At 40.1% G+C, this 26098-nt stretch overlaps 1 protein-coding gene and 1 long non-coding RNA gene across 2 annotated transcripts in view; one reads left to right on the top strand and one right to left on the bottom strand.

The window, feature by feature from the left end:
• LOC146755790 (cytosolic carboxypeptidase 4-like) overlaps window positions 1–26098 on the top strand; it is a 73098-nt gene that overhangs the window by 13906 nt on the left and 33094 nt on the right. Inside the window, exons 2-3 of the mRNA XM_085525281.1 lie at window positions 19697–19826; window positions 24185–24316. Of these exons, the coding sequence (XP_085381407.1) occupies window positions 19697–19826; window positions 24185–24316 (262 nt within the window). The remainder of the gene's footprint in view (window positions 1–19696; window positions 19827–24184; window positions 24317–26098) is intronic.
• LOC146755792 (uncharacterized) lies at window positions 17148–19690 on the bottom strand. The gene is made up of 2 exons (XR_014937912.1): window positions 19539–19690; window positions 17148–17302 (listed from the first exon to the last, which is right to left on the bottom strand). It is a non-coding gene; the product is annotated as an uncharacterized LOC146755792 (long non-coding RNA).

Raw genomic sequence — 26098 nt, 5'->3', positions numbered from 1 at the left:
TACCGAGATGGGGCTGCATTCCTACAGACTAATGGCAAAAGAGCCTGGATGGATCATGGTCTGATTGTCATCTCTTAACACTTGAGAGGGAGCGCAAAGAGTGATGAATGTATGTGAGTGTTACAGAGAGCAGAGCTGAGGCCCCAGCAGTGGCTCCAGTCTCCTCTTATGTTTTCACAAATCACCTGGGAACTGACTCAGTGAAATTTTTCATTATAGAGTGATTTCTGATTACTGTAGGTAGCCCAAAACAGGGCCTACTGGGTAATCTCTAGAGGCTTTCCTGGGTGTTTTAACTCCATTCCTTGCCCTTGAAGAGCTGAGATATGCCTCCATTAAGCAGCCGAGTTCAGGAGCTTATCTGCATTGCTTTAAGCTTTCTAGTTTCGCATCAGCCCATTAGAGAACCTCTTTCCTGGGTTGGAAAGGAGAAGGAATTCTTTAGATCTGCCAGTATTTTTCTAATACCTGATGCTCATAGGCTGCTCTTTTTACACTTTAAAATGTCACATTGGATTCCTGATGGAACTGGAGATTTTTATCTTCCTCTTTTCTGCCAGACCTGACATTTTTCTGGTTTTCTTCTACACTGAAGGCTTAATTTCTCACATGTGTGAGACAGAGTGAAAATTAAACAAACAAGCTGGCAGATAGATAGAATGGTTCTTCATGTCTGGAAAGCTGCAATGAGCTGTGACTTAGGAATTACAATGCTTCATATTCAAACTTTTCTTTTTGATGCATTGGGGTGGCACAAGAGCTGACAGTGACATATGGAGAAGGCCCTGTTAGGAGGATTGAGGCTGTTTATGTGATAAATGACACAGTATGTCAAAGGACTTCTATTATCCATCATGCTGGCTTCCTCTGAACACGGTCTCATTGAAAAGAGAAGTAGCTGCACGTACAACTGGGGGATGCTGTAATAGGGTCAGTGGTATGCTCCAGAGAAAATAAGAAAGCTGGCAAGTACATGTTTGCGTGGGAATTGATGACTCTGGAGCTTTGAGTTCAGAATTTTCAAGTCAAATTTAATTCAAATATCTGAGGTATCCCCACTGTACATTTGTGTCAAGGATGAGCCCTACCTTCAAAAGAAGCTTTCTCAAAGCTCGCTCACGTATTCAGAAGGCTTCAAAAACCCACCAAGTTTTCAGTGTTGAGAAGCTAAGCTTTCTTAGGAAAAAAAAAGAAAGCTATTTATTATCAAGTTCTGGACTGATGGCATGATTCTGGCTGCTAATAAATCCCCAGAGTTCTCTTATTGCGTTTTTTTAACCTCTGTTGACTGCTTTGACTCTGAAATGCAGTGGAGTAAAAGTTGTGATCTGCGCTTTCCTATATGCAGGAGACATGTAAGTACTGTTGCCCTTATAAATACAAGGGATAAAAAGTACTGCTGACGGAACAAGACTTTGTCTCTCGTGACCTGATACAGAAATATCCTCTGTAAGGCGCCTTCCACCCTTCTTGACCATACAAGTTAAGAATCAGAGCAGGCTTTCACAGCTCTGTGCCTCACACTGGTGGAGAGTCTGTCAACATTTTCCTCTCTCTCATCACCCTTAACCCAACAGTGCCTCCTTGTTTGTATAATCTATGTCAGAATGACGCACGAACTGGGGGCTGTTCAAGAGAAGCGAGGAATGTATGGCACGGCACAGGCACTCATCCTTTTCAACCTCCTTTAGACCATCTCTTTTTGCAGTACCCATAATAGCTGTTTTTTTCCCTGCTTGATTAATGGACCCTCAATAGCTATGTAGTCTATAAACCCAGACAAGACAAGTAGCCTGTCTCTTTTGATCCCTGCACCCTAATAGCCTGATTTTGACTCCGCTTAAGTGGTGTTTATGTGCCCACATGAGCGGTAGTAATTGGTGCAGAATATCAAATGTCACTATTTGACATTTCATTCGTAACAGTAGTATTTAAAGTAAAGGCTTTAACTTGATGATTCATCAGTAGCCAGTGTCAAATGATCTGGGACGGTCGGTATTTTAAAAGTGTCAATCAACAGATGGATCACTCTGGAGATAATTTAATCAGAGCCCATCAGTGAACTGGCCTTAAAAAACAATCCTTCAGGATTATTGTCACAGCCGTATTGTTTAGAAGATGAGAGCGGTGCTTGCTTGGGAGCAGGCTTGGTAGCAGAGTGGCTCCTTCCATAGCTCCTCTAACAAGCCTGTTTCCTGAGAGGATGGAGTTGCAACTTCCTCAGTTGACTCTGCCCTGTAGTTAAATACAGGACTTCAGGCTCTGTTGCTGTTGAGCTGAAAGCTCTGCTTCTTCAGAACAAAATCTGCAAAACACAAACCAGCCTAAATATATAGATAACTTCACCCCCTCCAACTCCTAGCACTGCTGTGCTCTGTTTTATTTGACAGTACAGCTTTTTCTTCACCAACTCTTCATGTGATGAGACGCTTATTTCAGCTGTTGACCCCTATCAGTGACCCCTCACTGGGAGATCAGGTGTAGAGAACCGGGCTATTATCTACCTTCCACTCCTGTGTTTCTAATCAAAGCAGCCGATTTTGCTAATGCATACAGCTGAAGTCACAGTGAGGAAGACCTGGCTGAGTACAGAGAAAAGAAGTGCTTGGAACGGTAGAGCAAGGGGTAAGAAATCCTAAGAGTAAGAAAAATCAAGCTGGGAGAAAAGATGAACAAGCAAAGCAGGGAGAAATGTTAAATTCAGTTTAATATAGAATGTACAGCCATGGCAATCAGTTCGTGGAGTGAGGCAGAGCATCACCCTCCATGCACCTGTCCATCCATGTTCCTTTAGCTTTCATACTCACTGAGGTGTCAGCAGCACGCAAGCGTTGTATTAGATTTTCAGTTTATATATTTAAGATAAAGCAGGTTAAAAAAATGAAATCCAGAGCGGATCTGAGAGGGTTTAGTCCAGGTGAAACACATACTGTGCTCTTCTGACCCAGGCATTGAATTCTTTGACATCTCAGATGCACAGAGTTCTGAGCCCCAATGCATTGGGTTCACAGAAGAGGAGATGGCAGGACTGTCACTTAGCATCTTCTGTTTCAGAACTTACGGTCCGTGCTACTACTGGCAATCACTGTTTACAGTTATTACCTGTAACCAGGTAAACCTTGTTAGAAAGGGCAGTGATGCTTGATAATGTATCAGGCATTGCTGCTGTTCCCTTCCTTGCAGTATTAGCATTGGTTCAATCATTTGAAACTCAGTTCCTTTTCACCATGATGTAGAGCTGTTACTGTTGTCACGTTTGAATGTTTTAACTGCACTTCAGTAATAGGCGAGTGATCCCAGTATCTTATAACCTGGCAGAGCAGGTTGTCAATGGTTTACAATCAGAAATGATTGGCTGGCAGCCCAGGCTGGAAACTGACACTGCCTTTATCTGCCATGGTCTTTGATTTTCTTTTTTTTTTTTCTGGTTTAAAGGTCCTGTAGTCTGTAATTGCTTTTTTTGGGCTGATAAGGTTGTATTGTTAGCCATGAATTTGAGACCAGCTGTTGTCTTCAGTAGTTGGATGTTTCACTGCCTGAGTTATAATTATAGTCCATAAATTGTGTTAGAATACTTGGTAGCAAGGAGCATACTGAAAATGAGATTCTTTTCAATATTTGTGTCACTTTGCAGAAGACAGAGAAAGAAGTATTGTCAAAGGACAAGTGTGTGCTGTTTTTCTTATCTTTCTGGGGCTTTGAGGTGAACGAGAGTTTGTCTGGCATTTTCTCTTGGATTGTACTCGGATAAGCATGTGGCACTACTTGGATTTACAGCATGAACTTTAAGCCAGAACCACCATGCTGCAGAAACTTCACAGCCATAGGAGTGCAGTGTGAATATCTTTTCCACTGAAAGACCCGATTCCTTGTTTGTAACCCTGCAGTGAAGCTGATGGAAGAAGCTCTAAGCAAAGTGCTGGCTCTCTATGTGTAAACAAAACAGCACTGAGAAATCCCCCAAGGTCCAAGCTGTTGGTTTTTCTTATGATTTATACCTTCTCAGTTATGTGAATAGAAACGTAAATATTTACCCTATCTTTGATTGTTTTCTTCACTATCTCAGCATACATTTTCCTTCCTTGAGGTGCCCCCAAAGGGAGTGAAATCCCAATTTCTTTGCAGTTCAGAGTCTCTTTTATTTTTGTCTTTTATTTCTTAGCAGAAGTCTTTCTTTCTGTTTGCACTTCAGCTTCTGCCCTTTGTGTGCTGCTTTCCTGCTCTTCCTTTTTTACTCATTTTTTGTTTTGCTAATCCACTGAGATTATTGAAGCATCACATGTCGTTACTGGTAGGTACTGTCCAGAACTCTTTCCAACCCTTTACTTTGTTCTTTGCCAAATATAGCTCGATATTGGCCTATGGTCACAGTTTTATCTCTATGGAATCCATCCATGCTGTCAACTATAGAATCTCTGTCCTAGTAGTTCTTTAATATTTGGAAAATAATTCATCTTCATTCCTATTCAATGCAATGGACTGTATCGTATTTCTTGAGTAGCTTTGTTCCCCATTGGCCTATTCTGTTACAATATTTTCCCTATTACTTATGTAGGACTGTTTTATATTAAATAATAGAGAGCGTTAAGTGGTTTTGTTATTAGTGTTCAGAAATCGTTAGTGTAGCTTATGCTCTCCTCAGACCCGAGTTTAGAAGATATAATCTGTAGTTTTCATTGCTGTGGCAGTTTCCCTTCATCAGCAAGGAAAAAACAAGTGGTGCTTGTAAATTCTCTGTCTAATAATTCAGTGATTACGATATTAGTAACATGTTGTGCAAAACAGGTGGTGGTGGGAGGAAGAACTAGAAGAGAAGAGAAACTGTCAGTCTTGAAAACGGCAGTAGATTTCTTTGTTTCTCCTCCTTGAAACTCATTTGGTTAAGTGAAGTGGGATTGGGTTTGATCGCTTGTTTGAAAAATCACGTTAAATAATCCATTTATCTGCGGGATGTGTGGAAAGGCCTCTGGATTCCATGACTTACTGTAAAGAGCTGTGGGGTTTCACTCTTGGCAACTGCATTTGATGCCACTCATCCCAAATAGGTAAAACGTACCTCAGTGGGGTAGGAAAAGATCTTGATATCATTTAAAAGCCACACTGTGGGGTTTATTTAGATAAAATTAACCAGTATATGCCTTTTTTTTTTCCCCTCTTTCTTTCTATTTTTTCTTCCAGTCGTGCGATATGAATAAAACATTTGCCTGTGTGGAGCTGATTGTAACGCAGTGTTCCTATTGCTTCCAGTAGGGATTTGAGAAGGAAGTTGCTTTTCATATACAGTCCTATCTGGTGGTTAAAAAGATAAACGTCTGGTAGGGAAGATGAATTGTTTCCATATATTTTTCGGTTATATTTCTTAATGGGGCACATTTAAGAAAGAGATGATTGTGTTTATGTAGAATGATGTGTGTCCTATCTGTGGTACATCCAGGTGTTTGAAGGTCATTGATGGATCAACCCCCTAAATGTGAGGCTTCTCTTTGAGCAATACTTTTCACAGTCCATAAGCGTTTCTTCACTGTGGCTTTGAAGTGTACTGAAGATGGTTATTGTTGTTGGAAAGAAGGCATCTTTTCTTTAAAAACATACAATGTAATGGAAGTTGAAAGGAAGGTAGAAAAGCACAGTGAGGAATTGACAGGCAGCTCTATCTATCACATGACAGTTGTACTCTAACAGGACAAAAGTTGACATTTGCTACAGTCATATTCAATAGGCGACACTGAGTGTCAATATGGAGCTCTGGGCAGTCGTTATAATGGCTATGAGTGGTAAGGGAGAATGACATTTTTGATCTGTTTACTGAGATCATCTTATATCCAGAAACTGAAGGAATAAGAATCTCTACGACTTGGCTCTAAGTAATTTATTTTCATTTGCTCCTCTTATTAATAGAAATCACTTCTTTTAACATGCACCATAATGCATTGAATGACAACAGTGATATCTTTGGCAGATTCTGAGCCTACAAATGTACTGGAAATGCGTGTTCTGCTGGAAAATCAGACAAAATAGGAAGATACTGAGTTGGTGAACTTTCTTGTTTGCGTTGTTACAGGAAATGATTAAGGAAAACCAACTGATGGCCTTTTGAGTCGCATTCTGTGAAGCATCTCTAGTGCCATCAGCATGATGGGGAAATTGGTCAATAAAGGGGCAGTGGCTTATGGTTGCATTCTGCTTCCCCTGCATTCTGCTGTAGATCTACCATTGCTCTGCTGTAGTAAGTGAAATTAGTTTGCAGGCTGGTAGCGTTACTGGTAGTGTAACCCAATTGTGGTGTGTAAATTCCCCCATTTCCTTTTTTATCTTCCTTAAGAAACTGTAAACTTTATTTGTCAACCAGTCAGAATCTCTCAGTGAAACATCTGGCTGAAACAACTGCTAGCAGATAAAACAAAAACTTCATCACTGCTAAAAACAAGTAGCAAATGTTGTGTATGTGAGGATAGTGATGATAAGGGACCATTTCCTTTGGGAACAACAGAAATGAGGGATGTACCGATGCTTTCTTGCCATTCCAACTTTTGCTAGGACCTGATGTGTACACAAGTGTGCTCTGTTAGAGGATATTAGAGGATATATATTTGCTGTTCAGGAAACCTTCTCTGATAATCTGGCTTAGCCCAAGCCTGGGGTGAGTTTCCCTGCTCCATTTTTTGTTTGTGCTGATGCTTTTTTGACTCAGGGTAAATGGCAGATGAACTGACCCTTCCACTCTATGGCACTATGGTTTTGGTTGTGCATGAGTCATCTACTGGTATTCAGTACTTGGTGGGATGTGACCAGAGTCCTTCCTTACAGTGCTAGCTGATTTTTAGCCCAGGTTAAGTATCCATTAAAATGTAGCCCATGATCTCATGCATAAATGCAAGGCACATCTTCTCCAAATGTAGTGTGGATATTTTCTGTGTGGACATTCTGAGTGTAGTTTGAAACATAGATAAGTGATCAGGTTAATGGAGCAGCAAAGGGATATTTGCAGTTGCAAGCAGAGAGCTAGATAATAATAATAAATCAGTAAGAAACTAAAATTCAAACATCTCTCTTCTTTGATTGCCATTAAGGGATTGTGGCCATTCAATCAGTGGATATACTTTGCATTTGATGAAATCCTGGGATGTGCGTGTAAATAATACTTTGAAAACGTAGTTGACTAAACTACAACTTAAAAGACACATGATTTGACTGTACTGATTTCTATTATTCCTTTGTTCAAATGGCATCTCCCATATTACTGCTGCAGCAAAGCTCTCTCTTCAGAGAGCTTGTCAGTGGTATCATTGCTTCGAGTGCCTCAAGGGTTCTTCTCCTTGCTCTTCCCTTTGCCAACTTTCAGTCACATCTATGACCTCAGCAGGAATGTTATTTGAAGCAATGGCAGTGCTTCAGTTCTTCTAACAACCCTCTGCTAAATCATTTCCCTGAACTCAAAATGGCAATGCATCTGAACCACCGATGGACTTAGTGAAGGGAAAGTATGGGAGAGTTGGGAAGGGCTCAGCCAGATGCCACAGTGAAGCAAAGCTATTGAATATGTGATCATGCAAAAGTATCTTAGCTTCTTCCACCTTTGCCAGCATCTTCAGATGGAATTATCTTAGACGTAAGCTAGATGAAGGAGGTGCATGCACCCTAAAGGGTATATTCAGAAGTATTTCTCATCAAGTATGACATAATATTGAGGAAGAAGACATAAGTCTGTACTTTTGCATGTAACTGTCAGGCTGTTAATTTGTCCCTAGTATCTGTGAACCATCCAACACAGCTACTCTTTTAGACAGCAATCAGTACTCAATGCCACATAGACAGGAAAACCCTAACAGATAAACAAGAGAAAAAGGCACCTGCTTGTTCTGTAATCATTGGAAACTTGCTCAAAGTTGGAGTCATGAGGATTTCCTCTGAGATGTGTCTACTCTGAAATTCAGCTATTATCTTTCTGTTTGAAACCATTATGCTTAGGAGGTCACCTCATCACCTCTTCCAGTGGCGTAAAACCACGTTCTTGTGATATCTTCCAAGCAAGTCCTATTCACCTGACTGAGCTGGGAAGCGCTAGAATGAAATAATGCTCAGCAATTTTGAACCATTCCAACACCCACAAAATTTGTGTTTTCCTAACGTTTGCACACAATTGCAGTTACTGCCTTTTTTGCGAGGCAGCAGCTGGGGGCTGAGAGCAGGCAGCTGCAGCCTGCCACAGCCACCGCTGGAGTGCCTGCACATATAAAAATGATGGAACATCCAGCCCCGCAGTTCCTTAATTGCAGCTGGGATTTTGCAGCTGTGGAGTCATACCATGAGAAATACATTCAGTGCTGCCATTCAATGAGCATAATTTTGGGGCCAACAGATTTGCTGTGTGAGAAACGAGCTCTATAAGGCCTAGTTCTTCCTCTTTCTTTTTACCTTGTTGCTATCTCTGTTAGCTTTCTGTTCCTGGTATTTTGCAGCACTCAGGGCTAGAGATAAGCGTCTATCACGCTATCCACCACTAAGGAACTGCTGCTCAGACTGTGAGGAGGTTAAAAAAGTGTTACACCTTAAGAAGAATTAAAGATATTTAGCATTTCACAGCACTATATAGCACTATTAATTATATATATTTGGAATTAAGTTGTTCAAGAAAGGTGGAAGGCTGAAGTTTTTTTCTAGGTCTTCTGCTTCAGGCAATCAATGACTTTGCTTACAAATACACTATAAAGATAAGAAGCTGAGAAAGCACTAATTTACCTAAATTCAAACAGTAACAGCTGAACTACGTTGTTTATATATATAGGAGAAAGATAACTTAGATCTTAAGGTCTTTCCTTTGTTGGTGTTTATTCCTCAGTGTTTTTACAGCCACGGTCAAAATAATTTGCAACATTTATTCCAGTTGATCAGAATGGCCTACTTGAATTTGCACATTGATTTTTGTAGAGGATATTTCTATGAGCTTATCGGTATTGATTAAATGTTATGCAGCTGAGTCTTTAATCTCTCCTGGGTCTGAGAGGGGCGGGATAGCTCAAAGTACAAGGAGTCCTGGAGAAATTCAGAAAAGAAAAACACTATCAGATAACATCAGAAATATTCCAGAGCCTCGTTAGCCTTCCTGCCTCTATTTATGATTCTAAGCACATGGCGTGTTTCTGTTTCAAATCCATCTTCAAACAGAGAATTTTATTCCCCTGTACTTCCCTTCCATGTCATTCTGTGGATAGAAATGCTATGGATGCCCTCCACTGAAAAATATGGTTGGAAGTTGCGTCTAAGGTTGTTTCTTTGCAGTGATGAAATATTGGTCTTTAGAAGGCAGTTTTGAAGCTCTTTTGGTTTAAAGTTGGTGCTTAGCACAATTTCTCCTTCGTGGCATAAGTAGTATTGCCCTGTATGATGCACTTAGCAATAAATCAGTACTGTTATTCACCTGTTAGGTCTGGAAGGTCCATCAAGAATTAAAACATAGAATCATGGGCAAACCCTGCTTTACCCATGAGGTGATGAAAACTGTTTCTCGTATTAGAGAGAAGAAAACTGTAGTGCTCGGTCGTTAACTTAAGTAAAGGTAGACAGTATGGTCCTACTCCTTGTTTAGTGACTGAGCTTGTAGAGCAGCCAGCAGACACATGTTGTTTAGTGGCACTGTATCAGCTTTTAAACATGGACCTTTGAAGTAGAAGAGCTATAATGATCCAGTGGTCCTATTAGTGTTCTTATCTTGTACCCTTTTCTCCATGTCTAAATGAGAGAGCTTACTGTGCTGCCCTTTGCTATGTCGTGAGTTATTTCAGCTTTTGATCAGAACCTGAGGTTTTGACTCACTGACGCAGGACAGTGCTTCTAATCTGAAAGTTTTTTAAGTGCTTTATTACCAGAATTGGATGCCGATCATTGATTTTCTTCATAAGTGTCTTCAAAGCCATTGATGCCCAAATATCCTTAATTCATTACCCTTCAAGAGATTTTTCCTCTACTTCAATACATTAAAAACAAGGGAAGGGAAGGAAGAGCTATGCAGAAACTCACCAAAATACTTGGAAAAGTTCTGTGTCCTCCATTCTAGAATATTGCTGATATATTCTGATACGTAAAGCTTCCTGATTCAATTGAAGAACAGAGATAAAAACGAATAGTAAGGACCATAAATTAGTTGCCCTGATCCAATATGTTTTAGGAAGCTAGTTAAGAATTTCCTGACTTTGGAAGATGCTGAGTGCTTGCAATTCTATTGAACTTCAATAGGCAGTGATGAGTAGCTCCATATTTTGAAAAATCAGGTCATTTATTTCAGAATTCAAGTAACTTCACTTTACAAATCTGTTTCAAGAGGGATTTTTTTTTGATCGTACGAGCCCCCAATTAAAATTTGCCAATTGCTATGGAAAAAAAAAAAACAGCTTAGATTTCTGCTCACATAAGTATATAAGAACCGCTTACATTTGTTCCTATCTACTGTCCTAGTTTTTCTTTGACTTTTGTTTTTTTCCACTAGAATCTTCCAGCAAAACTGCTGCACTTAATGTGTTTGCCCTGGTTTCTAAGGCAGATCTCCCCTCAAATTCAAATCCTTTTTCTTAGGAGTCTTCATTTTTCTCTATGCGCCCTCACTTTTCTGTGCCAGCTTTACTTACCACTTGCGTGGCATCTCTTAAACACTTGGCCCAATCTCACCATTATGTGAGTTTCCCTGGAGAATTGGGTCTGTTTTGTTTTGTTTTATAGCGATTTTATCAGTTACTGCATTTTATATGGATATTTTAATTTATTTTTTTTTTCCTGAATGTTTTGCAGACATTTACAAGCCCATCAGGTTTCTCCAGTGAATACTTTATTTTAATAAGTGGGTATTGAATGCTTCGTTTAACTTTACTATTGTGCAGTGCCCAGAGACACTGTGCTTGGATGAGCAGTTACGTAAGTGCAATTTGTTTTAGTGCATCTTTTCGTATCAGAATTAGCATTCAGTTGAGCTTTGAAGTCATGTAGTGCATAAGCATAGGGGGAAAGTAAATAAAACAACTTAGTGCATCTGCAGATATAACCCCAAACTGTTTTACTTATCTGTGCCTGCTCACTCTGCTCAGTGACAGATCAGTCCCTCAGCTGCTTTTCTAGTGATGGTAGAGCAGCGGTTGCCTGATCTCTGAGGATGCATGGAATGCGTGTCTAGTTCAATAGAAGACATGCATTTCCCTTCAGAGTCAGGTGGAATGCATAACTTGAAAATAAGTCTTTTGTTGTTTTTTCAGTGTTTTGCTCTGGCTTTTTTTCCTATTTTGACATGGAAACTGTATTGCAAACAGACCTGATCTGTAACTATTGCTTATCTCTACAGAAAGGAACACTTATTGCAAAGAAATCAAATTGTTTCATAGGAATTCGTGACTGTTCAGTGAACTAGGCAGGCAGAGCTGGAAATTCTGTGTTCAGAAAGGGGAAAAGCTTGCATTCATGTATATGATTGCTGAGTAACCTGTGAGGAATTATTACTTCATTGCGGGGAGATTGTATTTGTCATGCAAGTAGCCTGTGAAGTTAGTAGGCATCGTCACACAACAGTGTATATATCCTGTTATAGCGGGCATTTCCAGTGGAGCTGTAGGCATCAGTAGCAATATGATCACAATCATATTGGTTTTAAGGCGTGACTGTAAAAAGAAAGGGAGAAAAGTAGGAAGAAAGAAGGGAAAGCTCCTCCAATGTGAGTGATTAGCAAAGTCTAGTGTTACTTTCTTTAACTGTGCCTGCCATGGAGAGGGTGGTTGACAAACTGTGTTCTTGGGTTTGTGTTATTTCATAAGCTACCGCTCAGCATATTTCTGGTAATGGTGCTTTGTCAGTACTCTAATTTACTGACGGAGGAAGTATAGTATGTCTTCATATATGTCAACCTGCAGTCAGTTCCAGCATAAATCACATCACAGTCTCATGTACTGAGATCTCTGCTCGTGCTGCTGTCAGTTTGCTGAAACAAGTCTGATACACAGATCTTTGCAGGCCCCAAACTGAAAAGGGACTCTAGGTTTCCAAAATTGGTTTGTCTTCTGAGGTAGGCGCACAATGTCCTGATCAATGACTAGCAGGAAGCGGGATGTTACAAGCTGGACAAAACCTTTTAGATGATGCTGAACATGATTAGACCAGGATGATGTTAGTGATGGTCCAGAAGGGAACTGTATCATAATATCTTGGACCACAGTCCTTGTGCAGTGTTTGTTTCATTACTCTCATTACTAAAACAAAAGTGCAACGGTTCTTCAGCACTCACTGACAATGTTTTTGGATTACTCCAATTATTCTATAACTTATTAGCAGAATATTTCTGATTCGTAGCATCTGTTCTGAGGTCTTTTCCTCCCATTCTAATTAACATCTTCAGTTCGCTCTTGCCTGTAGGAATGAGTGCTACCTACTGGACTATGGGGCTGCATAAGGATCCTAGGAAAATTGAACAGATCTGAAGGTATCTCTGCACATTCTATTTATTTTTTATTCTTGGCCTCTACGCAAGGCTCTGCTTGTAGTTCTTATTATTGATCTATGATGCCACACTTTGCTCTTATGTGTCACTTAGTTGGGTTTAAATTTTAGAACAGTCATCTGGAAAATGTATTTCTTAGTGTTCATTTGTATATGGAGATTGCACTGATATAACTACCCGATATTTAAATCAACTCAATTAATGCAATCCATATGTGAGCAATTAGCTTAAGTCAGTTAAGAACCTTTCTTCAGGTATATGAATGTAAACCATATTTAAATTAAGAAAGTGAACAATGCAAGACTTAGAAGCAGGCTGAAGGACATTACTTCAAAAGTAAAATGTTAGTTATTCAGTCCTTTGTCTTGAAACCTCTGGTTCTGGTCTTAATTTTTCACTGATTTGCTACCTTGTTGCATGAGTGTCTTCACTTTTCAATATTTGTGCCTGCAAAATTAGGATCTGCTGAAAGAGTTTGTAGGAGGATGAGGCTGTCTTAAAGAACTGTTTTCTCCCCATGGTAAACTTAAGCTTTTCAATGAGTAATAGTCAAAATTGGAGCCAAATCTTCCCATTTAAAAACATCATTTCCATTTGGAAATGTCATTGCAGTGCCATTTGGGAGTTGCTTGGCTGTCCCGTTGTCCTGGCTTCACCTGCCTCCCCTGCTGCATCTTAATTTGTGCATCTTACTGAATTAGTGTTGTCAGCGCTTTAAGTTGTGTTGTAGGACACGTGGCCCAGACAAAGAGGCGCTTTGGCAGAGAAGAATGAGTACCTTAGAATCCTTAAGTGCACATATTCTGCCATATGCTGAGGGCATCTCTTAAACAGTTTAACATTCTGAACTGGCCAATTTGAAGTTTTGATGGAAAACTCCAAGTTTTGAAGAGAATGAGCTGAGGAAAAGCTATGATTTCCAGCAGGAAGCAGGTACTTGTTAAAAGAAAAATCTTGAGTTGAAAATTACTTTTTCCAGTCAGAACTAGTGACTAAAAATTCTGTTTTGGGCTTTCTTACCAGTGAGAAAGTATTTGAAGTTGTTGCAAAAAGGGTCTAAAGATGACTCAATCTCATGGTAGGTGTCAAGAAACTTTCAGTTTTTAGGTGCTTCCTGAATCCTTATTTACTCCTCCACAAAATAGTACAGATCATCATAACTTGCATTTTCCTCATAAATGACAGTGCAAAGTGTCACCAACTGCAGGTGAATTTGTTCTCATATTTGATAGTTACTGTTGTTGCAGCTAAAATAGTAGAAATCTGATGAGCGTCCTTTCATGTGGAACTGAGGAGGTAGTTTAGCTGTGATAAGGCTGTTAACTCACCTTTTCAGTAGGTCATGTGAACTTCTTGTCTCATTTGATTATGACATTGACAGTGTTAGCTGGGAATGATGCAGATCTCATTCTGTGTCTAACTGGTTTGTGACAAAGTGCGGCTTAATGAAATGTGTCCGCTGAGAGAAAAGGAACTCTCCTATCAGAACAAGGACAGAGACACAGTTACACGGACCAAAAGGAGAAAGCACAGACTAAATCATTTATCTTGGGAAGGAAGAATTGTCCACTGTAAAAAAAATCAGTCAGATGTAGAAGGTGAAACTCTGAAGGCTCGTTATGCTAATTAGCATCAATGCTCTGATGTGGGTAGGCAAGAAGAAGCTGATGGAGTGGTGCTTTAGAACACCATTTGCTCAAGAGGAAGTACAATGCATCATGGATTCATTAATCTGTGCTGAAATGGAAAAGTCTTTGAGCAGCAGTGGTCTAAAGTGGTCAGGATCTTTCCAGTGGCCTTGTTCAGTTGGTTGGCAGCCAGATAGTACGAGTGTCATCTAAGAGATAAGCTATGATCAGTAGTGAATTGTTAGCTGCAGTAATGTGGATGGAAACTGCTTTGGTCATTGGTGCCTGTATATATGCCTTGCAGATATTCACCTATATTTCACTGTGAACAAATGAAAATCTGGTAACTTCAATCCCTGAACAAAGAAAGAACATTGCCCCCTTTGTTTCTTGAAGTAAATGGGGAAGGGATCACATTTCTTCAGTGAAACCCCGTGGCTTGCCAAGATGCCCAAGTGAGGTATCCCAGAGGGAACTTTAAGCAGCTCACTTAAATGATGGGAAAGAAGTTTCACTATGAAATTAATGATGCAGCCCAGAGCACAGTAGGAAAACACCTTGCCCTCTTTTTCCCCATCTTTGATTCCAGCTGTAGAGTCCTGTAGTGCTTATCTGTATATTTATCTGCTATAAAATGAAATGGATTATATGAAGAGCTCTACGAAGCAGTACTCAGTACTTCAACATTTCTCTAATGCAATTAAGGCAGATATTTCAGAAAATGGAAGACTGTTAGTTGCCATAAGCTGGTGTTTCATTGGATTGCACACAGTTTAAAGCCTCCAATATTGCTGTTGTTGTGGGGGCTTCCTGTTTCTAGAATGACCATAGACATCGCAGGGCAATGCTGTAATGCAACGACTAGATGGCATTGGATGAGCATCTCCATGGAATAAATGTATGGTGAATGTAGTCAGTTCCAGCGCATGGACTTCAGGCTGTAAAAAAATAATTCTATTTCTGTCACATCTTCCTTTTAATTATGAGGGAGGGCTTTACTGGTTCTGCTGCTTTCCAACATCACTGCCTTGTTCTCTGAAAAGGTTAACAATCAAGAAAATTCACGATTCCACCTGCCCTCTCCACATGTACTCACATCTCAGGTTGATCTGAGCTTTCTTAATTGCAAGACCAAAACACCTTAATGCAAATATTCCTCTTGCTTCCATCCTGGGTAAGCAGTAGTTATTTATAAGTCCAGCATGCTGTGTCTGTCTGAGGCTGCCACACGCTGTTCAACGGCATCCTGATGTTTACTTGTGCCTACTTTCCTTTATAGATATTCTTATCCTGTGCTGGTACTGCTGTCTGCTTTTAAGATGCACAGTGAATGGTGATGTTGCTCTCTACATATCAAACACAATGCATCCCTTTAGATTTCATAGTTCACTGTGCCCCAGGTGCTGTTATTATCAGTCCTGACATCATTCATTTGATATGATGGGCCCTGTCTTTCCATTTATCTGTAATGGACAGGAGATTTTGAATCATTTTATCTTCCAAGCACAGCAACATCTTTTCTTTAAAAAGTGACTTTCCTCTCTTTCCACTTCTCGCTTTCTTCCTGGTCTAATATCTTGTGCATTACATTTATCCCCCCCATGTCTTTATTTCATATTTCCTTTTCCCTTTTGTTTTAGTGGTTTTTTTTTGTTTTGGTTTGTTTTGTTTTTTGGTGTTTGTTTTCTTTTTTCCCCTCTCCTCCCCATGTGTTCCCTTCTCTCTTTTTCCCCTCTCATTTTTCTTTCCATGCAGGGCATCGAACCAGTCTTACAGCAGCCAACTGAAGGGTTCTGTTGACAATATCAGCCTTGGGTTAGGACTAGTTCATGTCTCCCAGTCCAAAGACATTTCAGAATTCAGTACAGTTGGAAGCTGAGGCGCTCAGGGATCTTTTGCTTTGCTCTTAAACCAAGCAGACCTAAGGGTGAGAGAAAAAAAGAGGATGAATCTTCATTAAAACTTGATGTCAGACTTCGAGGTACAAGATTAAAAGCAAGGTCTTAAAATTGCAAACAGACTTAAAATATCATTCTGTTTTTAACTGAATAGGTCCGTGCTTTAGCAACTTAACCTCTTTCTCATTAACTCTCTGTGAGGTGTCCCTGCCTTCAGAGCAAGGTCTAATGCTTCTCTTAGAAGTGCATTTACTGCCTGTGTATTCAGAAGAGAAAACTCAACCTCATCTTTATGACTGTGGTGTATCAATTTGAGATTTTAAGGATCTGGCTTTTTTAGAGTAGTTCTCCCATTTGCAGTTCAGAATGACTACCTGCCTTTATACATCTTTAGAGGTGCGGCTTGCAGAGGTGCAGGAGTATTACTGATGATGTGTACTGATATTTGAAACCAACAGTCATCAACAAATTCACCTGTGGTTGAGTTTTCTTTGCTCACAGCCAGTCACAGGAGAGCTGAGCGTGTTCCATCAAATCTTTGCTTCAGGGTGTGGGCTTGACTACTTTCTGTTCATTTTCCAGGGCTGCATGGCACTAGTATATCTGAAAGGCAGACAACCCAAGCGTTTCTTTCCTCAGACAGTTGTGAGTGCTGGGTGCTTTGCTGTGGATCACTGTGGCAGTGTTTTCTGGGTACGTACGTTTTTAGAACACCTTAGTTATGCTTTGAGGGTCCCATCTTCTACCAGCTCTGTGGCTTTTCCTGAGTTATTCTAGAACTACTTACAGAAACGTTACAGCCCCAGAGTCTGCTTGGAGGAGAAGGTCAAAAGTGTTTGGTCTTGATTGGTGGGAGAGATGTGTGATATTTACACAAACTACTTCAAATTGTGGAACTGATCCTTTCTACAGTAGCACTAATGGATCGTGTATCTCAAAGGTTGTGGCCGAACGTTTAATGGAGCCACTTCAGTTCTTATGTAGAACAAAGGAGCAAATAGTTTCCTTTTTTCTGTGCTCTGGTAGTCAAGCAGTACCCCAGGAGGCAGCTAACAGCTGTCCCACATGCTGACCCCCGTCAAAGAACTGTTTAAAGGTAGAAAAGGAGGTAGAGCTATAACAGAAGTTCAATCCAAAGCATCAGACTTGTGAGCAAGAGAAATACAATTTAATTACGGGTAATCTGTTTAGAGGTAGAGGTGGGGTTTCCTTTACTCTATTGGAATTCCTTGTGGCAAACATTTTCATCACTTGGTTTGAGCTGCTGGGAGTCCCATCCAGGCTGTCACGTAGTCTCACTAATGCTGCAAAGGAGAGAAGACATAAAGCACTTAAAGCAAATACAGTAGCTTGGAACTACGTTGTGAGAAATGCCTTTGGTTTGAGAAGTGAATTTCATTAAATCTTGCCAAATGTAGAAAGCCAGTCTCAGCTTTCCAGTCTCTTTATTTGCTATCAGCACTTGAGATCAGCTTAATATTTTACCTTCACCCTTGGATGCAGAGCATAACGGACAAAACCATTATCTGCGAATGTCATCGCTATTAGGAGAGGAAGAGAAGGAGGAAAGGAGCAAGGGAACAGAGCTGGTGGGGATCTCCAAAAATAAACAGCCTATAACAGTATGGTCAGAGGGAGTGAGCGAGGTTGGAAAAATCAGTGTCTCATAATTTAATTAAAGTTCTGCATCTCCTTCAGAGCTATGGCTACAGGCTGCCAGGCAGAGGGCTAATATCTAAAGGTCATTTGAATGAGCGAAGATACTAATCACTGGAGGACAAAACTGAACTCTGCCTCCCAGTTCTTGCCTTCTTGGTGAGATTTTACCTTCCTTCCATTATAAATTAGCCTGTGAATGTCATGGGGCAATTGAACTGTCATAGAGTCTCCTCTAGGAAGAACCTGCTTTTGTATCAGAATGATGGAATTGGTAAATTGCAACATGGGCAGAGTAAAGACTGAAGAGTGAGGGTACTGTGACCTATGAACATGTCAGCATGCTGTGTACAAGATGTGCTTGTGAACCAGCCCTACATTCCAGACCACAGTCCATAGCAGAATCTAATGCTGCAATGAGAAACACTGCAATGCAACAGGATCGATTAGTTTTTCTTGCCTCCTTTTCTAAGAGAACATCTAATTTCTTCTTGTGTTCAGAAAGAAGAATAATTTATATATATATTTACAAACTGGCTTTTTGTTTAGTGACTTTTAGAATGGAGTTACGCCTGCTGGAAGGAAACTGTGTATGCACACAAGTTCTTGGCAGAAATACACTTGTAAATCTCAGCTGAGCATCTGTTCTCTTGCAGGTCAGGAAAGGTGAGCCTGCAGGTAACTTTGCCTGAAGGGCTATTAAGAAACATAACAGAAACGGTCATGTTTTTACATAGAATATTTGGTAGAAGCATTCAGTGACTTCTCATGCTTTTGTTACTGGCAATATTTTTCAGCTTTCAGAATGAGCAATGTAGCAGCTGTGGGTTATGAGGAAAAAAGGGAATTCAGGTAACACTGAAACTAGAGTAAAGTCAGAATGAGTCTTGTGATGTTGCCAGAAACCCCAAGATGGCATCAGAGACCTTGTTTTTCTCCATTAGAAACGTATGACATTTTTAGTGGATTTTATTGTTTCTTTGTTTTCCTTTCTTAACCAGTTCTCCATTGTATCTAGTATTTTTTGAAGTATTCCAGCCTTAAGACCTTTTTTCTGCAAGCATTATTTGCAAGGCTCACTGATAACGCTGGATGCAATGCACCCCAGTTGCAATGCGAGATTCTATCTTCAGACCGCCAGATTGTGTCCCCAGGAATACATCTGTACTTATTCTGTGACTAGGAGGCTGGAACAGCAAAGCTGGATGTAACTCTGTAGCTAGAAATTTGTCCAGTACTTACAATAATTAGGCTCTGCAGTGCACACAATCACTAATGAGGGAAATTAGTCAGATTCTGCAAAATTGTACAATGATGTGCTGCTCCTTACAATCAAATATCCTGCAGATTTTTTCACTGATCACTGAGTCAGGAGCAGAATATTTTCAATCCAACTAATGAAAACACTTTCTCAGTGCAAATCTAGGATCCTTATTTAGCTTTTTATCCAGTCTTTGCAGTGAATCTAGGTAATTGTTCCACATAATGATGTAGCATGCATCAAGATCTTCTTGATGTGCTTCAGATAGCTACATTTCTCATGAGCGGAGGAGCTTAAATGAGATATCCAGCTCATCTCATTTAAGTGCATACATATTTCAGGCTGGTCGAAGAGATTCAAGCACCTGTCTTCAATTAGAATGAGTAGGAGTTGGATGTACTTATTTGCTGTGGAGGTTTTGAGAAGCCTTTGCTGTGCACGTAAGCTGGGTGAGTTTTGTAGATAGCGCAGAATTTAGAGCGTTTCCGAAGGTAATTTTGTTTGTAAGTGGTCCTGATTGTGTATGTACTTAAGTAAAGGAAAATCTGCATTTATTTTCAGGGCTGTAACTGTCTGAATTCTGGAAGGAAAGGGGATGATAAAATCTGCATGGTGGTACGCACCTCTGAAATGTACCGACTGTTGATTCATTCCAACCCAGTGTTAAAAGTCTTTGATCTGTGTTTTAATTGGCATTCCCCATCTTTGTGCCAGGTCTTGCCAGAATCAGGAACTCTTTGGAATCAACTTTTGTTTGTGATGTGTTGCTTTGTGATTTCAGCCACCGTTGTTCCTTGAGTGGAGATGATCTGAACAGGCAGTGGCTGACTCCCAGTTCTCAGCTCCATCCAACAATTTACCACACCAAAGGTCTTCTGTATTATCTGCGCAGCATCAACCGGGCCCCTGTGGTGAGTAACTCCCTGTATCTTCTATGGGTTATTGCACGCAGATGGATTATTGCAGTTGTGTCAACAGCCCTGTTTTATGGTTAGAGATGTGGAAAGCATACTATACCGCTATACTTTCATCATTGTGGGGTGTTTTTGAAAGTCTTGGGTTATCTACTGAATCTTCTAACCAACTCCAAACTTCAGAGTCTTCGTGCACCTGCAGAGTGAATACAAATTCCTTACAGCTCCTTAGTATCCTCAAAGTACTTCAGCTAAACTAGATATTGTTAGTAAGTTATTGTTATCTTTCTGGCAATGACAGGAGAAATTCTGTGAAGACATAGTCTGAATGGATCATGCAAAAGCCCAAACTGGAGCAATCTGTGCAATCAGAGAAACACAAGTTAGCTTTCAAAATGGTTGAACTTTTCTGCTGCTTCAGTGAGAAGAAAATGACTTTTTGGGGGAACTACCGGAAGTTCATGAGGGGTGATACTACTGGCATATGTCTGGGATCTGTCCCCATCTGTTCGGTCTTGATGCCCAACAGAATGAATAGTTCTGAGACCTCAGGATAAAAAAAAAACACTGATGGTTTCAAATGTTGATGAACAGAATGGAAGTGGATGGAACAGCAAGTTGGCTTCTTATAGCCCCAGTTAGGCAGGAAATGTCCTAAGATGCACTGTTCACTCTGGTCTTGATGAGAAAATCCTCAGACAAGGTGAAAATGTCTGTGAGTTTCTTTAAGTGAATATTTGTGGAAATATGCTATTTTTGGCCTAAATGACAGCCCTGACATCGAGCTCTGCACTCCAAGGAATCTACTGGAAGTTCAGCTTGTATCTGAGAGTTTATTCCACCTACATTTTCTTTGGGTTTTGAGCTACATCTGATCAGTTTTGTTTTATTGTGCTAATCGTATTGGGCCTTTTTAATTTAAATTTATCATAACCATCCCTGTCACATCCAGATGCATGAAGTTGAACATGCGCCCAGTGGAAGTTTTCATCTTGCTGAGTGAAGTAAGACTATTGATCGTATCATGTCTCTCACTCACAGGCAGTATGTCAGACGTGGTAAACTGATTTTTTCTTTGCCTTTGAAGAGTACATTGATTTTGGTTTATACATGCTCGCAAATGTCTTTTCCCAACTCCAGAAGAAGCTGGATTTCTTCTGCCCTGCACTCACTGCCAAGATGCCATGAAGGCAATTTCACTGATAGCCAAATGATTTCTGTGGAGTGAATTAGTTTAATTTATCTTGGGGATGCGCAAGCAGTTTCTTCAAAGGAAAGGAAAGCTTCTTGAAAGTGAAAAGGAAATAACTTTAAAGTTAGCGGCCTTTCAAACCAAACCCATTTTAATTGGTAACTTCAGCCATAGAAAACAGCCATCTAAGTGCTTTATTTGTTTATTTATTTTTGCTTCTCTTGTTGGTTTTGGAAACCCTAGTAAAAGAAGGGGCTGGATACGCTGTAGTATTGCAACTCTCCACTGAGGGTGGTTTCTTTTCAACTGAGAGCAGCGGGAGTATCAGAGAGCTAAGCTTGGGAGCAGCTAGGACTGAAGGGGAAAGAGATGTTGCTTTTTCCCCTTGAGCATTCGTGGTGAGGAAATGTGCAGTTTGTGAATTACAGTTGACAGTGCACTTGCAGGATGCAACAGGAAAAGTGTAGCTCTTACAGAGGGATCAAGCTGCAGCAAAGAGCAAGTTACTTTTGGAGGGGACAGGAAGATGCTGTTAGGGACCAGGAGACACAAAGCGGTGTTTGCTTTTTGAGATATTCTATCAAGGTTGGAAACAGAATCTGACTGCAAGTACATAGCTTTTTGTGAGCAAAGCATCCTAAACGTGTCTACCTCAGCAGTCTGAGATTGGGTCCTCTCACGAAGCTACTAAGGAAAAAAAAGAGTATTTGCATCCATTTTCTGTCTTGCTTTTCCTTTGTTTTAAAAGCTTCCTGATTCTGTGAGTCATGAGGGGGATTGTTTTTGAGTTTGAAAGCAGTCCTTACCTTTGTGGTGCTCAGTGCTGGCACATTACTTTAAATAGATAAAAATTTGCATGTGTGTCTTGAGTCATACCCCAGTGAACACCAGACTTGGAATTTGACTGTGTGTTGGTGTCACAGCTGTACAAGAAGGATAGAGAGAAAAAAGGGGTGGGTAGGTCTCAAGTTTACCTTGTGGTTGCCCAGGCTTAACCCAAGGAAAGTTCTTCATTGGGTGCTGCAACTATAAAATACAGTTTTGTCTTGGCTGAGTGGTGAGGCTTGAGCTACTCTGTAGAATAAAAATAGAGCAGAAGAATGCATTGTAAAAACAAAAACAAAACGATTTGTCATAAACATTGAGAATAACTGCAGTGCTCAGTAAAATTAATTAAAATGTAGGTATATATGATACACAAATGGAATGGAAACATTTCCAGTAGTGTTGACTTCTCTGCTGTGGAGGTGGGTGGCAGTCATGGATTCATCCCATGGCATGAAATAGTGGTGTTACAGAGCCTGGCTTTTACAATGCTTTACTAATATGGAAGGCTTGTTCCAGACTTGTCACTTAAGGATTCACTCTTGAGATGCAGAATTATGGACCTCCTGCTTATCAGGCAGCACAGCTATCTGAGCAGCTGATCATCCCTGTGTGGTTTCTGATAAGTAATCTTTTAGGTAATAATATATGCATCTTGCATGTTAGTAATTCTGTAAATTGGCAGGTAATTGATACCTGGTTGAGCTGGGATCTCTGCCTCAAAATAGAACCACAGCTATAAAACCTTCTTTGATATTCATAGGAGTCAATTCTAGTTGGTACCTGTGGTTAAACTAATCTATGACTGTATTGCTGGAAGCATAGATGGAACGCTAACTGGAAAAATGCCTGTCATTAAAAGAACCAATAAATGCAGCTGTTTAGAAGGGGGCTTTATGGGATAATTCCCTGTTTTTCAGGCAGTTGCTTGAAGTGTAGGACTGCATAAGCCCCATGTGTTGGACTGGGTGATCCTTTTACAGGTCCTGTCCAACTCAGGATGTTCTGTGGCTATAGCAGTCCTGTTAACTAGGACTTGTGGGATGAATCTGCGTGTGAGTGTCTTAGCATCTCCAATCAACGTGCAGCTTGTCAGAGCAGCTGGAGGAATTTAAATGCTCAGTTCCTTAGGTAATTAAACTTCCTGACTGGCTGCAGCTAAACTGAGTTACTGTATAACTACTAAACAAGCATACTAGGGTAAAACTTGCCTTAACAGTTGGTGGAAGAAGTTGATCTATTCCATCTGTTTCTCTCCTCCTGTCTATGTTTATATAAGAATATGTATCTTTCTTCCTCATCTTTTTAATTGATCCACAGTGCTTCCCTACCTTATGACACCTGTCCCTTTGTCTCTGATAGATGCCTCAGAAAACTATTTAAATGATATCACGATGTTCCTTTCTAATCGGCAATGAATATTGCCTTAAAACAAACCAATTTCTTCTCTTTAGAAATCCTTGTCTTTTCACTGCTGGATTTCTGAATGTTTCTGATAAAGACATGGAGAATATATGTAACAGCAGTGTCTATATTGACTTCATATTCCGGAGGGCAATGAGATTGATTATTATTTAACACTTGGGTCAATATTTTCCTCTTGGGTCATTAAATCGTGATTTTCATTTTTATCAAAGTTGATATGTGCCTATGAAGGCAATCAAAACTTCCATTAAAACCTGGAATGTACCTTGTACCTAGTTTATATGATAGCTGACATGAGAGATGGATTAAATAGATACATTACGTTGTGTGGAATCAGATTATTTGTCTGACAAAGATAATGTCCCGTGCTTTATGTCCAGGAATTCATGTAAGTATCTGACCACATACAATACATTTTTACACAACTGCACAATTACATTTTCCTAAACATTGTGTAGCACAGTTTTTGTGTTTAAAGAAGCCAAGGTGATTAATTGCTGGCAAAAGGTGCAGTTTTAAAATCTCCTGAGGCTAATGCTAGAGTTGAGAAGTCAGAGGAGCCCAACAAATTGCTCCGTTGTATCATAAGTTACCATGAACTCTCAGGTTCCTCGGTTGGCATGGAATCTTGCACAGATGTCATGTTTATTTCTGCTGTGGACAGAAATGCACCGGTGTTGACACTGGATTCATGAGATCATGTCAGTTCCAATAGGTAAAACGAGGTACGGCTGACTAACAAAGTTTGACACTGATTATAGGCTTGGCCCAGAGCTCTGCTCTGAGTTTGTCTGAAGAGCACTGACAAAGGTGTAATTCCTCACATACAATCCTCTAGTATTTATAGTGTCTGTTGTGAAGAACCACAAAGCTTACTTCAGTATTACAGATTTTGCCTTTCTTTCCTCCCTAGGTGTTCTGTGACTACCATGGACACTCCCAGAAAAAGAATGTGTTCCTCTATGGTTGCAGTATCAAAGAGACCTTGTGGCAAGCAGGTTGCGTGGTCGACACAGCAGTTATCACAGAAGATGTTGGCTACAGGGTAGGTCTGCTTTGTTCCTTTCTACAGTTGTTGGCATATATGTGCACCTACATCCCTCTTTAAGATGAGGTCAGATCACAAGTTCTGTTGGTAGGTGCAAACTTGTCTTGCAGCAGAGGAGTAGAGATCCAGAAAAGTTTAAATGATTCCTACTATCTTCATGCACCAGATATCTGCGAGAATATCGTCAATAGGTGGATCTCTAATTCATTTCATTAAGATGCTGTTTTGTTGTCACTGCCGCTGACTAATAGAAATGTTGTATTTTTGTGTTTTATAAGTTCCAAGTATACATGTGCTTCTCTCACCCTCAACTCACGAGAAGTCCCCGTGGAAACACTTGTTTCACAAGGAAAAGCAGGAAGGGTGCTTACAGTCAGAACATCGCTTGTTGTATTTGAAATCAGTGGGCTTGAAAAGGCTGAGGATAGTTCACTGTTACACAAACAGAATTCAAATGCTGCTTTCAGCATCTGGTGCCTGTCTTGAATCTGCAATGAAGAAACCAAGAGCAAGCCTCCAAGGGTGTCCAAGAATCTGCAGTGGCCTAGATGAAAGGCTTTGTGATTGCAAAATATGGGAAGTTTCTCTCCTTCCTCCCATGAGTAATTGGGGACGATCCTGCTCTCCATGTATTTACTTCCCAAAAACATGAGCAAAATACCTCAAGAAAATTGTGATTTTTGAACAGCCTTTGCTGTAGCCCTTGATTCGTGGGAGAAAGAGGCATTGTTACTTCCTATTACTTGGCCTCAGATGACATGCGTAGCATTGACATTGGAAAACTCAACTTCAGGATTTCTCCTTTTAATCACCATTCCAGGCCCCTTTAACAGTAATCTCTGAAGGGACCTCAGTAAAGAATCCTAATTCCATTCTGACCAAATGGGAACGGAGGTTTATGGACATGGGCAGCACCCCCGTTTTTGTGCATGCTAAATCCAGCTGTATGAGAGACAGGGAGCATGGTTAAAGTAATGTGTTGTCATAAAAGAATCCTTTGAAAAGATGCGTTTTCACCCTCCCAGAAATACAATTGAAAGGTAATTAATGAGAAAAGCAGAGGGGAAAGAACTATTAGTGTGAAATCCAGTGAAAGCTGGTAAAATGAAAGGAATATTAAATTCAGATTTGATAATGCTTCTAAATGAGTCCTGACTACAGAGACATTACTGTTACCTGCCAGCGTTTTTATTTAATCAAATATAGAAGACTGATTATGCGTATAATTTCAATTGTTTTAAAAACTAAACTGGATTAGAGATCTGATTATGGTACTTCATAGCATATATTTACAAAAATCTGTGTGCTGTTTCAGATAAGGACAGAATGAAAACTATCTGAACCTTCACACGCAGTTTAGCTGGATCTCATGATTGTGTTCAGGATTATAATTGTTTGGGTGACTGTGCTTTATTTTTAACCCAGCTCCAGGAAAACCTGGATGTGTTGCTCGGAATCATAATATTTTGCAGCAAATTGTACTTTGAGGGCAATTCAGAAGCAGTGGATGTTTAGTTCAGAGCAAGTAATCAATTTTAAAGATTCCTCTGTTCGGTATTCTCCCAGGAAAAGGAATGCTGTAGTTCTTAATAGCACACTGTAGATCTTGACTTAAGAGTTAGGCTCATGCTGGTCTCAGGTTTGAAATGTAATCTCTCACTTTGTTCCAGTTATCTGTTCACAAGGTTTTTTTCTGCTGATGAATGGACCTTATAGATCTTTATGTCTGTACCTTACAGAACTGGTAGGGTCCATTCATAGCTATAGATTGGATATGCT

Source organism: Coturnix japonica, chromosome 30 (genome assembly GCF_054131305.1).
Source record: "Coturnix japonica strain WE chromosome 30, WE-NBRP24, whole genome shotgun sequence".
Lineage (NCBI taxonomy): Eukaryota > Metazoa > Chordata > Aves > Galliformes > Phasianidae > Coturnix > Coturnix japonica.
This window is presented reverse-complemented; position numbering and strand designations above follow the sequence as displayed.